The 16,338-nt window shown below is 50.1% G+C and overlaps 6 protein-coding genes across 6 annotated transcripts; 5 read left to right on the plus strand and 1 right to left on the minus strand.

Annotated features, from left to right (window-relative positions):
- Nucleotides 1-1,260: 1,260 nt before the first annotated feature.
- Nucleotides 1,261-1,945, minus strand: KD926_000038 (uncharacterized protein; the record flags this gene model as incomplete). Its single annotated transcript, XM_053103955.1, has 2 exons — nt 1,261-1,418; nt 1,474-1,945. The coding sequence occupies 2 exons, from the start codon at nt 1,943-1,945 to the stop codon at nt 1,261-1,263; spliced, it is 630 nt and encodes a 209-aa protein (XP_052952756.1).
- A 340-nt stretch (nt 1,946-2,285) lies between these two features.
- On the plus strand, nt 2,286-2,780 carry KD926_000039 (uncharacterized protein; the record flags this gene model as incomplete). The annotated part of the gene is made up of 1 exon (XM_053103956.1): nt 2,286-2,780. One exon carries the CDS (start codon nt 2,286-2,288, stop codon nt 2,778-2,780), a length of 495 nt encoding a protein of 164 aa, XP_052952757.1.
- Nucleotides 2,781-4,540: 1,760 nt separating this feature from the next.
- Nucleotides 4,541-7,637, plus strand: KD926_000040 (kinesin family protein; the record flags this gene model as incomplete). Its single annotated transcript, XM_053103957.1, has 2 exons — nt 4,541-4,743; nt 4,811-7,637. 2 exons carry the CDS (start codon nt 4,541-4,543, stop codon nt 7,635-7,637), a joined length of 3,030 nt encoding a protein of 1,009 aa, XP_052952758.1.
- A 664-nt stretch (nt 7,638-8,301) lies between these two features.
- KD926_000041 (peptide-methionine-S-sulfoxide reductase) lies at nt 8,302-9,114 on the plus strand (the record flags this gene model as incomplete). The annotated part of the gene is made up of 3 exons (XM_053103958.1): nt 8,302-8,587; nt 8,673-8,991; nt 9,081-9,114. 3 exons carry the CDS (start codon nt 8,302-8,304, stop codon nt 9,112-9,114), a joined length of 639 nt encoding a protein of 212 aa, XP_052952759.1.
- A 1,531-nt stretch (nt 9,115-10,645) lies between these two features.
- On the plus strand, nt 10,646-12,103 carry KD926_000042 (uncharacterized protein; the record flags this gene model as incomplete). Its single annotated transcript, XM_053103959.1, has 4 exons — nt 10,646-10,714; nt 10,765-10,884; nt 10,948-11,830; nt 11,907-12,103. The coding sequence occupies 4 exons, from the start codon at nt 10,646-10,648 to the stop codon at nt 12,101-12,103; spliced, it is 1,269 nt and encodes a 422-aa protein (XP_052952760.1).
- Nucleotides 12,104-13,121: 1,018 nt separating this feature from the next.
- Nucleotides 13,122-16,338, plus strand: KD926_000043 (uncharacterized protein; the record flags this gene model as incomplete). Its single annotated transcript, XM_053103960.1, has 4 exons — nt 13,122-13,540; nt 13,626-14,196; nt 15,110-15,182; nt 15,244-16,338. Coding segments are annotated over 4 exons (2,158 nt in total), but the record flags the coding sequence as incomplete, so codon positions are not given.

Genomic DNA, 16,338 nt, shown 5'->3' on the forward strand with positions numbered 1-16,338 from the left:
GTGAGAGCGAGCTGAAGTCAAGGGAGGCATGGGAATCGCGCGTGGTACATGCGTACAGTACGGTGCTGACTGACCAGTTCGGACTAGTAGCTGCTTAGTTCGCCAGGCTAATTGATCAGCGATGCCAGAGATCGTCAGGTCACAGAGTGCCCATAGCCGAGATATGAGGGGTGGATGCTTGATTGACTGCGGCTGCATTGGTTCTGTTAGGCCATGCATAGGCCCTATGACTGTGGGAGTTTGGGAATTCTTGGTCTCGAAGGTGCCTTTTGAAATTCGCGTCTGACATTCCGAGTAGGCCTCCAGGTCGCCATGCTCAAGATCAGAAGGAAAAAAGAAAAATCTCTATAGTATGACGGTGGTACCCATCGATATTGCGTGAGCACAGGATCAGCCCGTGTAATATAAAAAAAGGTCTCCACTTGCTTTCAGTGTTCTTCACTTCTTTGTGACTGAAACTCGTCGATTCAATCGAGATCTCATCCGTCCGCTCTACCAAGCGTGGTTGATTAAGAATAGCGGCGAAGATCCGCAGGGGCCACCTTCGGCTGCCAGATGTCAAAAAGTCACGTCTGTGCGATAAAGAACGGGCACCTTGGGATACACGACACCGAGAACTACGCAATTAGCATCTGCAACTCGGTATGAGGCTGTGAGCGGAAGCTAGTCTTGCTAGGTAGCTCTGGATAAACCTAATAGAAGTTTAAATTCTTACAAGCGACCAAACAGCCCCTGCCCAGCTAACTAATTGCTATAGCGTCGGTATTTACTATTTAGTGACACTTCTCAAACCAAGACCCGTCGGGACTCCTTTCTAGCGGCAATACCCATGTACCAAGTCCATAACCTTAAACGTTGTTCGTCCATCGTATGATGTCGCCGGCAAATGGGGTACGGGTGATGACAACAACCCCTATGAAGCACGCATCGGTATCTCTCAAGATCATGCTCCGCTTCGGTGGTGTCTAGATTGAGCCTCGGGGTTCTTTATATTCGGGCTTAAACGCACCCGAGGGAGGTCGTAGTAGTTAGAGTAGAGAGACGTCATATGGAGAAGCTATTGTTGCTTCCAGAGCGCTAGTCTTGATGGAGTTAAGTATAGCGTACACCCATCAATTCAAGGTATCCCTTAGCCCGCGCCGATTCTGGCATTGAGGTATCTTCTCAGCACCAGAGGACGACGTCATCCGGGATCTTGCGAGATTCGTGACGTGACTTCATAATTGGCGAAAGAGGCAACAATCTGCTCGGTCCTCCTATTCACTCCGCCTTAGACAGGCGATCTCCTAGTATGAAATCAACGTATTTGGGCCGTTTGCCCTTCAGGGTCTCGAGAAGGTCCTGCATCAAGCCGTATGCCAGGCCGAACTTCAAGCCGAACTTCGCCGTGCGGGCAGCCGTGTAAACATCGTGTCGGGCTAAAACGAGAAGCATCCGTTTAGCATATATACCGAGGGTGAAAGGGGAGTGAACCGAAAGTAAAACCAAAGGGGGCCTCTGAGAACCAACCTAGTAGACTGTAAATGCCTGAGAACGTCAATCCCGCCGTGACCGTAGACAAGAAATCTCGGTCATTCCGGGCTTTGTCCACCGTTTCTTCGAAGAACCCGAACGCAAGGGCGCCCGCACCTAGCTTGCCTCCCATCTTGAATCCCTCCTTGACGGCCGTCACCAAGCGCAGGTTGCTTTTATCCTTGTGGTACAGAAACCATCCTTTATTCGTCGTGGGGAAACGGTGCGCGTTTTCGGCGCGAAAGCGATAGGAGGCCGTCTGACTCCCGTGGAAGGCACCGATGCCCATACCCGTACCGAATGTAGCCAGGGCGATGTACGGTAGTCGTTGGTCCGGCTTTAATCCGAATCGCGCATTGGGGTCGTCTGATGCGCGTCTTTCTTGCGGTTTTGTTGATTCCATCTCAACAGCGCTCGACTGCTGAGAGTCCATTGTGGGTGATTGGTGGGCGGAATTCTTGCGAACAAACGATTTTCAAGCTGGAAATAGCACAGTAGTGTTTGCTCGTAGGCGACGCTAGTCTGTGGCGTCAATCGGGGTCATTGGGGTTGGGTTGGGATTTTGTGTCGCCGTTGCGTTTGGGGGAGGAAGTGAGATCACGCTCGCTCTCCAAATTCTCCCCGACTTCCGGACCGCTTGAAAAGCTTCGAGGACCCGCCAGAGCTCGGTGACCAACCACCAGCTCAACTCTACACAATGGTACGTTAGTCTTCTAAAAACCTTTCTCGTTGTTCCGAGAGAGAAAAATATATAAATTCTTTTCCTAACAAAAATGCCTCAACAGTCGCAAGTTGACCCTTTGAGCTGGACACTCCTCTTCAAAAAGCACAAGACCACCGTGCTTCTCACGCTCCCGCCTTCCGAATCAATCATCACCGTCAAAGCCACCCTCCTGAAAGCTCTTCAATCTCGCGAAATTAAAGAGATCAACGGCGCCCCCGTTCCTGAAGACCCCTCCGAGATCGAATTCGGAGTGGCCGTGGACAAGAATGATCTAGAGAAAGGGTGGACGAGGCTGGAGCCTGACATTTCGCAGTTCGACGACGACGATGACGACGAGGCCCCCAGGCGAGGCGCTGGGAAAAATACAGCCAGCTCTCTAACTCTCCAGTCGGCCGAATTGCGGAATGGACAGTCTATTGCTTTCCGGTTCCAGGAGCCCAAGGAGAACGGTGGGGCGGAAGATGATATCACGTTAGAACTCGAGGATCCTGGATGGGATGTTGTGCTTCCCAGCCTGGACGAGGAAGAAGAGGAAATGAACTGAAGCGGGCAGGGGGGACATACTCGGCGCAGGACTTATGCGGGCTTTAGTATACGGCGTTCATGTTCTTTCTCGAAATTTATAGGGTATGTAGCGTGAAAGGCAAACCAGGGGTTTTCATGATGAAGTGATGTGTATATCCCCTAATCAGAGGGATTTCCAGGCAGGAATCAACCCAACTGAATTATCATCAAAGGTATAAGCTCTTGGTTCATCAGAGAGGCAGGGGTGCAGAGATACTGTACTCTGGAGTAGCATGTATGGCTCGAACGTGCCACGACCTTTGGGCGGTGCTGAGGGAACTGTAAGGAGTATGTAGGTACTAATCTCGGTCTCGGTAGCCCATATTGATGTCATTTTGCTATCTGCAAGTCTCAACAAGGATTGTTGTTTGATTTATTCTCATTCAACCCAAACCATTCGAAGTATATTCTCCAGCAATCCCACTTTCACCGGCCATCCGCAAGACAAAGGTGCGTGGGTATGCCGAGCGAATGCCGTGGCAATGTCAGAAATCCAGACAGAAGCTCAAAGAATTAGGTTTTGCTTAAGGGTTTGAATATTGCCACTCTCTTTCAACAACTCGTCTCCGTGGCGCAATTGGTTAGCGCGTTCGACTGTTAATCGAGAGGTTGTCAGTTCAATCCTGACCGGGGACGTTCTTTTTTTCTTCCTCTCTCAATCGAGAGGCTGTGATTAATCCTCACCCGGAACGTTTCTTTTTTTTTTTTTTTTTTTTGGAACCGTTTCATGCTATCCAGCGCCTCTTAGCGATGCCTCTTTTTGAGGTCTATTGCTGTATAAACCTATCGCCGACAAGGAAGCATCAAATTTGAGATTACGTCGTCCAACCACAACAATCTTACCAGGGCTGAGTTGCACATTCAGATCTCCCGAAATAGAATGCCTCCCAAAGAGAGCTACTGTTACCAATGGACAATAGCTTACGTCTTTCTTGTCTTAAGAGTTTTCTGCCAATGACCATAATAATGGGGTAAGTGTCCACGGCAGCGAAAAAAGGATGAGAGTCTAAGAAAAAGGCTCTACTAGGACTATATATGTACCGACAGTAATAGACATCCACGGCTTCCACTGTCTAGGAGAGCTGGAGATAAGCGGTCGTACACTATAACTAGTATATAGTAAACTCTCTCCTCTCTCTGCATGATGCACGCGCACACACGCACCACACAATCAACATTGCCATCGCAAATGCCATCGAAGTGGTGCATGTCCAATTTTCATAATATATAACTTATTTGGATGTAGAGGCAGGCTGGGGTGACCAATATCCTTCAGGTAGTATATTGTTTTTGTTTCTACACGGGAGTTCATGACTAGTACTTAACTAAATAGAGTTACCCGTTATATATTTATGTGAGGGGTGGATGATTTGCATGCTTGAGGTGCACTCCGCCAATTTCCACGGAGCGTTTCAGCTGAAGTCACGCGTCCGGGCCGGTTGCTCGGAGCAACGCCAAATGGAAAACACCGCCCGTGTCAACAGTCAACCAGGTGGCTTGAAAGCTCGCACTAGACCATTAGAAAACCCAACAGGCGACAATCTCTGGGGATAGATCCACCCAACATTCTTCTTTAATGGACTCCTGAGTCGTCTCTTTTCGATCATCATCGCCATCTCGCCAATTCGCCCTTAACCTCGCCGACGGTGTAGGGGCGCCGCAGGGTACTTCGATATCGGCCCCCCCGCGTTGAACTTCTTATCCGACCTTTACGACCACCAAAACAGCCGCATTTTCGACATGATGGCTGCCTCTAGCGATTCGTCTTCGATCAATGTCTCCGTCCGAGTGAGACCGTTTACCATCCGTGAAGCGGCTCAGATCTCGAAATGCGAGGGTGGCCCCTTGTTCCTAGGGGAAGGCTCCTTGGCCGGTGCTCCGGCGCCCAAATTGAACCAGAAGGGCCTTCGATCAATTATCAAGGTCATCGATGATAGATGCTTGTGAGTGTAGTCCTATTGCGCCCCTATCAACACCATAGAGCATCGATTGACTCAAGTGTACTTCCAGAGTATTCGACCCCCCTGAAGACAACCCTATACAAAAGTTTTCTAGAAGTGTCGTTCCCAACGGCAAGCGCGTGAAAGATCAGACCTTCGCTTTCGACCGGATCTTCGACCAAAGCGCCTCCCAGGGCGAAGTGTATGAATCGACTACCCGGAACCTCCTTGACAGTGTCCTCGACGGCTACAATGCGACCGTGTTTGCGTACGGTGCGACCGGATGTGGTAAAACCCACACGATCACAGGCACGGCACAGCAACCGGGTATCATCTTCCTTACGATGCAAGAGCTATTCGAGCGGATCGAAGAGAGATCCGAAGAGAAACATACCGAGATCACTCTATCGTACTTAGAAATTTACAACGAGACCATCCGTGACCTCCTTGTGCCAGGAGGCAGCAAAGGAGGATTGATGCTGCGCGAGGATAGCAATAAATCCGTTTCCGTGTCTGGATTGTCGAGCCACCACCCACAGAGCGTGCAGCAGGTGATGGATATGATCATGAAAGGCAACGAATGTCGCACCATGTCACCCACGGAGGCAAATGCCACATCTTCACGATCCCACGCTGTTCTTCAGATCAACGTTGCCCAGAAAGATCGCAACGCCGACATCAACGAACCGCATACGATGGCGACCTTCAGTATCATCGATCTGGCGGGCAGTGAGCGAGCGAGCGCTACCAAGAATCGGGGTGAAAGGTTGTTCGAGGGTGCAAACATCAACAAGTCTCTGCTGGCCCTGGGAAGCTGTATCAACGCCCTTTGCGATCCTCGAAAGCGAAACCATGTGCCTTACCGAAACTCCAAGCTCACCCGTTTGCTAAAATTCTCGCTCGGTGGTAACTGCAAAACAGTGATGATCGTTTGCGTCAGTCCCTCAAGTCAACATTTCGACGAAACCCAAAACACCCTGCGTTATGCGAATAGAGCGAAGAACATCCAGACCAAAGTTACGAGAAACGTGTTTAATGTCAACCGCCATGTTAAAGATTTTCTGGTGAAGATCGACGAACAGATGGCCCTAATCAATCAACTGAAAGCCCAGCAAAAAGATCATGAGAAGATCGCCTTTGCTAAATTTAAGAAACAAACCGAGAAGAAAGACCTGGCCGTGCGCGAAGGAATTTCTCGGATTCGCACTGCCTACGAACATTCATCGCCGGAGAGGCAGGAAAGGACGAACAATATGATAAAACTAAAACAGGTTAGCCGCAGGATCGGCTTGTTGTCGTCCTGGATCGCTGCTTTCGACAATGTGTGCGAGAATGCGGAGCTCGAACCGCCATTGTCGAACCTACAGGCGATTCGGAAGACCGCCCAGGGAATTCTCCTGGAGCTCGAGGGTAGCCGACAACACTATCACCAACGGTTTGCGAAGAGCAATTGGGATCGAGGCCTAAACTCTGCCGTCGAGAATGCTATCCGCCAACTCCAGGATTTCGACATCTGCGACAAGAGCGACCATGCCAACTTGCAACGCGAGGCAGAACTCCTGAAGTCAAATACCGAACGGGAGGCGTTAACCGCAGTGGCCGAGCAAGATAAAGCTGGGGAGGCAGCCACCCTGCAGATACTTCTGCAAGCTCAATTCGAGACGGTTTCTGCCATCGAGAACATCATGCAATTGAACGAGGACGAAGCCGTTGATGAAGGAAAGAAAATCCTCACGAAGATGCTCACTTCGTGCTCCAACGTGGCAGCCAGTGTTGTGAAGCCCGACGGCAACCTACCGTCTTTACATTCTGTCAGCCCTGTTAAATCCGGCTCTCCCAAGAAGAAGAGACCGAGTATGGCCCATGTTCCGCCCGGCAAGACGCTGAGCGCACCGATTAGCTTCACACCGGCAGCACCGCCTTCGCCTACCAAGGGCTCTCCGCGGCGCCGGAAGATGGGCGGTGTTGGGCGAAAGAGCGTCAGCTTCTCACCCAAGAAGTCCGTGTCTAAAACCACGAAGCGAGGTGTCCGCTGGAGGGACGACGAGGAAGATGGTACCTTGACGGAATTCCAAAAGACCCCACAAAAGCTGGGAGCCGCCCTTGCTATTCCTGAAGGAAGTCCTGCCGATCCTCCACTACCTAGAACCTCCCCCATCCCCCGTGGAATCCCCGTGCCCACGCGAAACTTCAGCCCTCAATACGCCTCATCGCCGGTGTCTGCAGCCCCGGAACCGACCTTGAATGTTCAAAAAAACGCCAACCGATTCAAGGCCGGATTCCTCGCAAAAAAGACCAGCAGCTCTCCGATTGCCCCTCCTCCCACAACGACGCTACCCCTGTCCGACAACGAAAATTCTCCTCTCCGCGACATCGAAGGTAGCAGCTTCTTGAATCGCGCATCTTCCGAACGCCCCTCGAGAATTGCAGTTCGTACCTCGAGCGGGGGCTATAGCAGTCCCATTTCGGACAGTAAGGACAGCTGGAAAGCAAACAAGGACGACGCCATGCGTATCAATTCGGCTATGAGGCGCATCTCCGGGGGGCAGTTTGGCACCGGGCCTTCTGCCAATACTCTTCGGGTTCACCGTCGCCGAAGCCCGGGATCTGCCACCTATGGCAGCTCGCCCCCTGAAAACACCATGTTCACGGCGCAAGCGAGACGAATCGCCAAGACCGATAAAGAGGCCGAGTCCAAGCCCCGAGTCTTGAGCCCTCGAACTATCCCCATCATGAAAAACACCGGCCATCGTCGGACGACGTTCGGTGGGGATATGCGCCCTCGAGACATCAGCCTCAACAGCCGAGACGCCATCAGGCTTAGCGTGATGGCCACGCCACGCATTGAGAGGTCCTCGGAAAACTCATATCCTACCTCCAGTGCCGGACTGTGGTAATTTTACATTGTCGTTATTTTTGCCGAATTTGTTGGGGTCTTTTGGGTCATTGGAACGGTGTTTTTGGGGGAAGTCAGATACCATTTGCTTTTTTTTTTTGCACCCCCTTTGGCCAGGAGTGTACCGTTTGGTTCTGGTTAACCCTCTTCACTCCTTGGTTTCGTCTATTTTGCTCTTGAGGGTGCGCGCTTCAAACATGTCGTGGCTTTTCATTTTCTCTTCTATGTTCATGTTTCTTTTTTGTATTGTACGGCATATATTAGGGGTTCTCGGGAACGTGTACAGTATCAGACCTACAACAAACTTTTCTTTTTTCTTCTTCTAGAATGTTTGGAACTCTTCTCGTAGGGAGATCTAGATGAGGCGATGTCAGCATTGGCTGGTGGAATTATGTCATTCCTCGGGATGACGCCACTGAAAAGCTTCCCCGCCATGACAAATTCGGCATTTGCCAGAGAAATGAGCTGCTGCGAATATTTACCCTCGTTCCTGGACTTGCATTGTCTTGCCCTCGACTTCATCTTGGAAAACCCCGCGATTGTCACCTCACCTGTTGTCGTTTCAGTTCTGACACCCCTCCCGAGATAATCTTAACTCCGTGCCCCTCCGCGGAGACTAAAAAATTACAACCCACTCGTTGTACGTATTAAAAAAAAAACCCCCAATGACCTTCGCCGCGTCCGCCTTCGCTCCGACTTTGTTCTCACGATTCTTCCGTCCCTTCTCGACTAGCTCGCCCTTTCTATCACTGACCGCTGAATCTCGTTCGCGCAACATGTCCGACGCCACGCAGAGAGCCACCTTGGCCGCCGGTTGCTTCTGGGGCGTGGAACACCTGTTCCGCAAGAACTTTGGAAACGGAAAGGGTCTCCTGGAGGCCAAAGTAGGATATTGCGGTGGAAACACGGCGTCTCCTTCATATCGCGCCGTGTGCGGCGGCGATACGGGTCGTAAGTTGCCACCTGTCTATTTACCTCCACAGGTAGACCATATCCCCAAAGACAGTCGGGATTTACTAATAGTCAATCACACTAGATGCCGAGGCCCTTGATATCACCTTCGATCCCTCCATCGTTACCTACCGTTCCCTCCTCGAATTCTTCTATCGCATGCACGACGCCACGACCATGAACCGCCAGGGCCCTGACGTCGGAACCCAATACCGCAGCGTCATATTCACGCACGGCGACGAACAGGAGAAGATCGCCCAGGACGTGACAGAGAAGGTGAGCCAGGAGTGGTACAAGCAGCCCGTTTCGACCCAGGTCGTGCCGGCGGCGCAATGGTGGGACGCGGAGGAGTACCACCAGCTCTATTTGAACAAGAACCCCGCCGGATATGAATGCCCTGCTCAGTATGTTGCCTAGCCTTGCCTTGCGTTTTTGGAGTTGGATTTTGGGAGTCGTGGTAAAAGTACAGTGCTAACTAACGGTTTGTGTGTAGCTTCGTGAGAAACTTCCCTCCATTGTCTGCTTGACTTGGGGCTAGAATATGAGATACGAGGGATGGAAGGGAATTTTTACTTTAATGCACGGGTGCTTCATGCGCTTAGGGATGGTGACCTGATAACTTTTTGTGGCGAAGGTTTGATCCGGAGGCATGGGTTGACCTGTATGTACGCTCAGGGAAATGGGAGTTTGTAAATTCGAAATGTGATATCTATAAATACTGTCTTTCTCATTGACAGTGATTGTTGTTCCTAGCCAATGGTTTCTCCCGCACTTGATGTACCTGTGTCATCTACCATTCACATATAATTGGGCTCTTATGTTCATTGTATGAGACTGGTCAGTTCAGTTTATATGCTGGGTCCATTCGACTCGCTCAGATAACTCGTTGGATATCGTGATAGACGTGGCAAGTACGTCTTCTTGATTTGTACCCCTTCTTTCATGTTAGCTCATTGATAGTTCAAGTTGCCTTGATATCTAGAAAAACAAACCAGTGTCTGCATATCTAGGGAATAAATAGCATTGAGGGAGGCAACTATTGGTTGTAAAGCAGAAGTCATGCTACAAGGAAGTAGGTAAGTATTCACTCATCTCTGTATAATGGAACGGTCCACGTGAACACAACACAAATGAGAGGAGCAAGACTCAGCTTTCTAGCGATTGGAAAGATTGCCAATGTCGTAGGTGTCATCGCGCACAGACTTGCCCTGGAAGCGTGAATTGTAGCTTTAGAAGTGAATGTTACTAGCGTCAAGATGGCTGGCAAGATGAAGATGCAACCATGTTGTAGTTGGTGTCTGTAAGTCAAGGAAGATTCCTCAAAAGGAAGGGAGATGGGTTGGGCGGCCTCAGGAAGAATCGAGACCAACGTTTACGTTTATTCACTCGCGGTAACTACAGCAGCTGTTTCCATGCCGATTCATCCCACAGCTCACTCTTCTCTTCCCAACTTCCTTCACCTTTCCTCTCACCCTCTTCCTCCCCGGTGACCTTCCCTCCACCCCATTATTTCTCTTCTCTTCTCTCCTCCCCTCTTTCTTTTCTTTACCCCCTTCTCTTGAAAACTCCCGATACGACGATCTCTGTTCCTTTGCGTTCTCCTTTTATCTCTAGTCCCTTATCTCTGTTTCCTTGTTCTTCAGACAATACCGTCTCCATATCGTCTTGTCTTCCCAAGTAGAGTGAAGACAGACCCATCCAAGGCTTCCACCTCACAAAGGTGGCCGTGATCATCATCAATAGTCACCACTTTCTGTTTTGAATTAGCCTCATTGTCTCTTTCCAATTCCCATATCACCCTCTCTATAATCACTGTATTCGTGAAGAGATCGCCAGTCAGAGGACCATTTTTCTTGAGCCTTTCCCAGGCTTCGAACGAAAGGTAAGTCGTGGTCCATTGCAAGGTGTGTCAGTCCACCAGCTCATCTAGTCTCGCGACCGACAGAAAGCAGAGCCCTTTGCGTATACCTCCCTGCCACATACGAGTACTCAAAGGTCTTATACCTCACCCGGAACCACCTTAGTCGTTCCCTAGGTTAATCAAAGACCACACTCGAGATGTCGGCCTTTTCCATCGACGAAGCCATGGCTGATGCCTTGGAGAATCTCAACCGCATTTCTTGCCATGTAGGTGACCGGCAAGCCCTCCCAAGCGTGTCATGTGCTGATTTTAGCAGTTCCGCAAGCATGAGCTGCACAATTCTGCGAATAAAGTCGGAAAACTGAGCGTCCAGATCGTGAATGCATTCTCCGAAGGCATTGAACATCTGTCGCCTGATGAATATATCTTCGGTGATGTAAGTCCCAATTCATCTCCCACCCACAGATCTTAATACCTAGACACTAAGTCTCGCTGGTAGGAGGGTAAGGATTATCAGAGCACCGACGCTGGTCTTTCCAACCCTAGTATCTCCGATACTTTTCAGAGATATAACTTTTCTAGTCTCGTGACCCTGATCGAGAGAATGACCAAGGAGAACGTTGGCAACAAAGATGTCGGCATTAAGGCGAATTTCGGCAACATGGAGAACGTCGGCGGCCATATCGACATGCTGCAGAAAGTCTCTACTACTGACGAGCATCTCCCACAGCAGCAGCCGCCCGGAAGCTGGGCCCAGGTCGCCGGCACCAGTGCCACTTCCGTGTCAGGTCTTCCAATCTATTGTCCAGAGACAGCCCATTACATGTCTCCCCTGTCTCTGACTACGGCCTCCGTATCCAGGCAGAGTCAGAACAGTGATGAAGATGGTACTAGTGATCCCCAGCTTCCGGGCCTCGGGGTTGCCTTACCTTCCACCGCCGTGGCGCCTGAGGTCCCCGAGGCCAAGGCAGGGGTCATCCGCATCTACGGAAGAATCTCAAAGGACCTCATCCAGTTCATCACCACTCGTATTCACGAGGGTCCGCTGCAGGACGTTCGCCTGGAGACCAACGGAAGAACACGGGTGACCTTCCAACATGCGTCTCACGCGCTTGCCTTTTTGAAGTCCAACCAGGAGATGGAGCAGATGCTCGGCTTTGGACGCTTTGGATGCGGCTATCACGTTGAGCTGGCCGAGATCCTTGATTGGAACGAAGATCTCTGTCGCATGAATCAACCGATTCGCGAGCGCCGCCGCCTCTCTTTTGCCAGAAAGAGACTTTTTGCCGAGAACATGTCCCCCGAGAAGTGGAAGCAGGACGTGCGCACCTTGGCCGGACCCGGAAACATTGACTTCCTTTGGGTCTTCAATTCTGGAAACGGTAAGCGAACCCTTTCTGGACAGGGCAAAGTGAGTCCCCTACCGTAGACAGAGCAACTGACTGATGAGTCGTACAGCAACCGCAATCTTTACGAGCACCGTAGTTGCTCGAAAGGTCCTCGAGGTGTTCAATAGATGGAAAGACGGCCGCAACGTGTATAGTGGGGTTTCCGTGACTTTCTCCTCGGATCCCTGCGAAAAGGAGTTAGTCCTCGTCAAGGAGACCTCTCGCTCCGGCCTGGCTAAAGGCTACATGAAGAGATCGATGCGTTGATCTCCCTTTAGCCTAGATGGCCGAGTTTGATTTTTGGACTTTGGAGGCCATCCTATCCGATCATATCATCCAGCATCTCTTTGAGATTGCGATTCCTTACGGGAGCAGAAAACCAAAAAAAAAAAAAAAAGTTTTCAAAGTCAAGGCAAGAATGTACGCAGGTTGGACGACATTGAATGGGGTTGTATTCTCATTATTCTCATGTATGCAAATGTGCGGATTGTTTAGTCCAGCTGTTTAGGAAGGATGAATAACTATGATTTTTGCCTAATCCCCGGCGCTGTCCTAGTCACTCCTTTTATGAGACCTATTTAGCGCATCCCCACATATACCACATCTGGGGTTGTAGCTCAGGGGTAGAGCGCTCGCTTCGCATGCGAGAGGTCAGGGGTTCGATTCCCCTCAACTCCATACTTTTTTGCTTTTAATATTTTTGATGATTGACCATAGAAAGGAAGAGGATGGCCGGCCGTTGAGTGTTCCGGGGGATGAGGATGACGGGAGAATGCGGGGTTATCCCTACAGTCCTTCCGGATACTGCTGTCACCACTTACACTCTCCGATTGTCTCAGGAAACCTGACATGAAACTGCATTAAGCTACTTTTGGTTGCCGGGTGGGAACATCTCTACTTCATGAGTGTATGGTAAATTACCTTACCATGTGATAACAAGACATCTGGGAAGTCCGTGCCTTCCAATCGGTTGGCTAAAAGCAAGTTGTCACACCCTTGTCCATCAGCCGCGCCAGCTCATCGAAGAGCGGGGTTACTTTTTTCCATCAAAAGGAGGACAGTTGCTGGCGATTGCCAACAGTCAAAGATATCCCTGCACTAGCAATCTTACCCTGTTCCTCCGAGATTCCCCTGAAATCTGACACCTTCCTCAACCCATCCGCTTAAAGAGTATCATGACTCTTATGCCATTATAAGCCAACGATAAGATACAGTGTCTCCCCAGCATCAGCATGACCGAATCTCCACGAAAGTTAACTCACGGCGACTACACTGTCGGCTGGATATGTGCTTTACCGAAACGGAGCTGGCAGCTGCCATGGCCATGTTGGATGAAAAGCATCCTGTTCTCCCAGCAGTTGATCCACAACATGATTCGTACGCCCTTGGTAGAATTGGTGATCATAATGTGGTGCCTGCTTGCTTGCCAGCAGAAACAACAGGGAAGGTATCTGCTGCTACTGTTGCTAAAGACATGATCCGCAGTTTCCCAGCTGTCAGATTTGGGCTGATGGTGGGAATTGGGGGTGCGGCACCTTATTATGGTGCACGGGGAGATAACAATTCTGCGAGGATTAAAGGAGATAAATCTGAAGATGATAAAGACTCCGAGGAATCTGAAGACGATCCAGAAGATATACAAGACATACGACTTGGTGATGTAGTGATTAACCTTCACTCAAAGTCCTCTGATGCCGTTGTGCAGTATGATTTTGGGAAGTCATTACAACAAAGGGAGTGATACTCCACTTTTGAGAGCAGTCAAGAATGGGCAAGAGGCTATCGTAAGGCTGCTGCTTGAGGAGAATGTGGATATCGAATCCAAGGATTCATTTAGGCAGACTCCACTGTGTCAGGCGGCTGAGAACGGACACCAATCTATAGTAAAGCTGCTGCTTGAGAAGAATGCCGATGTTGAGTCTAAGGGTCATTTTGACGATACCCCAATCTTGTTGGCGGCTGCGAATGGACATGAGGAAGTGGTGAAGCTACTTCTTGCAAAAGATGCCGATGTGGAATCGAAGAGTACCGAAGGTGACACCCCACTCTTATTAGCCGCCAGAAATGGAGATGAGAAGGTGGTAAAGCTGCTCCTGGAGAAGGGTGCAGATATTGAGGCTAAGGAGGAGTTCCGGGGCCAGACTCCACTTTCATTATCAGCTGATGGAGGGTACGAAGCTGTGGTAAAGCTCCTGCTTGACATGGGCGCCAACATCAACACTAAGGATGACAAAGGCCGGAAACCTCTCTTATTGTCTGCCGCACATGGGCATGAGGAGGCTGTGAAACTGCTGCTTAACAATAATGCTGTTGCTGACGTGACCTCGCTTGTATCAGCGGCTGAAAACGGCCACAAGGAGGTAACAAACCTGCTGCTAAGACAGATACCAAGGTGGAGACAAACGAAAGCTATAGCCAGATTCCGTTCGAAGTGATTCAGATTTCGTTCAAAGTGGCAGCTGAGGGAATACAATAGACGGGGGAATCTAAAGCTATTATTACATAATTATTGATTGGCAAGCTTTTACCGGACTACTTCCGTATCATCAAATAAGGATAAAGTATTGTCCTTCCTTCCAGGCTCAAGGCTGGCAATAGAATTCTCACCATCCCCTTATGTGTTGAGTATCCTCCGAACCATAGATAAATCGCCTCTTTCATTAATTCCTAACAAAGGCGAGTGGTACAAATATGCTAATAAGAACGCCTACGGGTCAGGAGATGTTGGTATTGATACCATCTTAGCGACGAGAACCCCCCAAGTGTTTGCCCAGTTTGCATGGAACATTCCAAGATTGCCCGGCTCGGCCCCGACGATAAACCCGGTAGTATCAGGCCTAAGAGCCAGATAGCTGAGTGGGTTCTAAGTCGGTCCTCAAGATTTCTCGAGCAATTTCTGCGCAATTATATTATAGTGATGCTTTTTTGCCAAGTTCTTGTTATAGCATATGTCCATACCTTATAATAATACCATGGAAAAATCATTTTTCGGTCTTCAGATCAAATGTAACTTAGTCTGGTTTTGGCTTAGGGCTACAGAGATAAATCCTGTATATGTTATCTTAAATTACTATACTGGTTTTTTACGGGGAAAGATATCCATCCGCTCCAGGCCAGATAAGGTTTAGCTTGGTTTCACATCAGGACTCCAGATACAAGAGAAGAGTATTTCGCGGTGACACCGGTATCCGGAAACTCTATATCACGACCGGGGTTCTTTCTTCCTTTGTCATTTGCCATCTCTCACCGGTCTCTTTTTCTTACTTTTAGCAGCACACTTTTGGGAACATGAAGAGAAACATCCGTCTGGACTCATTGGCCCCCGACCGCCAAGTCGCATCAAAAGGTATGTCAGTCAACTCTAGTCTGTTCCCGATATGATCTTCTCGAACTAACGACCAATGCAGACTGTCGTCTGTGCACCAAGCGACGCATCAAATGTGACCGGAGTATCCCGGGGTGTCGGAAATGCGCCAGTCGGGGTCTACGCTGTCCAGGATTTGACGTGTTGTCCTTAAAATGGGTACAAGGGGTGGCAAGTAGAGGCAAGTTTGCAGGCAGGACGCTTCCGGTGTCACCTCGATGCGAGTCCGAGAGGCAGGATGAGTTGGCAGGTACGCATAATGCTGGCAGCGATGGTGGAAGTGGGAGTAGTCAAGATCTTTGCGCCTTGACAGACGCAGGACCCTTGCCATTGGACTTCCCTACACATCTGCTTGACCCGATGAGTGGTCTCGGTCTGGTCAATCGGTGCTCTACGACAGTACTCTTCGACAATCTTCTCAATCATTTCCAGCTGGAAGTTGCATCTCAATTGCGATGGCTCGATAGCTCCGACAACCCGTGGCGACGCATCGTCTGGCCTCTGGCCCGACTCTCGAACTGCCTTCGCATGTCGATTCTCGGTCTAGCGGCTGCTCATTTGTCGGTGACTTCTGCTGGAGGTGATGGTACTGGGCCGCTGGCACTTCTGCAGGCGAACCGTGATCTGCGCGAAGCGAGTCTTCGGAATCTGAATACAAAAATACATTTTGAGTTGGATGGTGATCAGGTCGCGGGGCGCCAGCAGGATGGCTCGTCTCTGACCGAAATCCTTGCCACCATGCTCGTCCTGTGCTACGGGGAGATGCTCGTGCCCCATTCAACTGACTGGAGTCTTCATCTGCGCGCCTGCCGTGCGATCATTGATCGACGGAACCTGCGGAATCGGCAGAGAGAACCGCAGGACCCCGTTGCGAGGTTCCTGGTCATGGAAGTGGTCGATCTCGAGACATTTAGCGCCTTGACGAAATTCACGCAGGAACAGAGTCTTGCGGCCACGATACCAGCTCCTTCGTTGCTGGAGGGTCATTTCTGGACCTTCACGTCGCTGCTACGTGAGATCAATGCCGTCAAACGGCGTCGTTACGATCTGTTACAGAAAGGATACTGTTGGAACGATATTGTCAACCAGACTAGGGAGGTGGAGGATCCTGGCCTAACCTACATACCATACAGCACCT

The sequence above is a fragment of the Aspergillus affinis genome, assembly GCF_023601865.1.
Source record: "Aspergillus affinis strain CMG 70 chromosome Unknown NODE_100_length_134578_cov_84_604828, whole genome shotgun sequence".
In the NCBI taxonomy this organism is placed as follows: domain Eukaryota; kingdom Fungi; phylum Ascomycota; class Eurotiomycetes; order Eurotiales; family Aspergillaceae; genus Aspergillus; species Aspergillus affinis.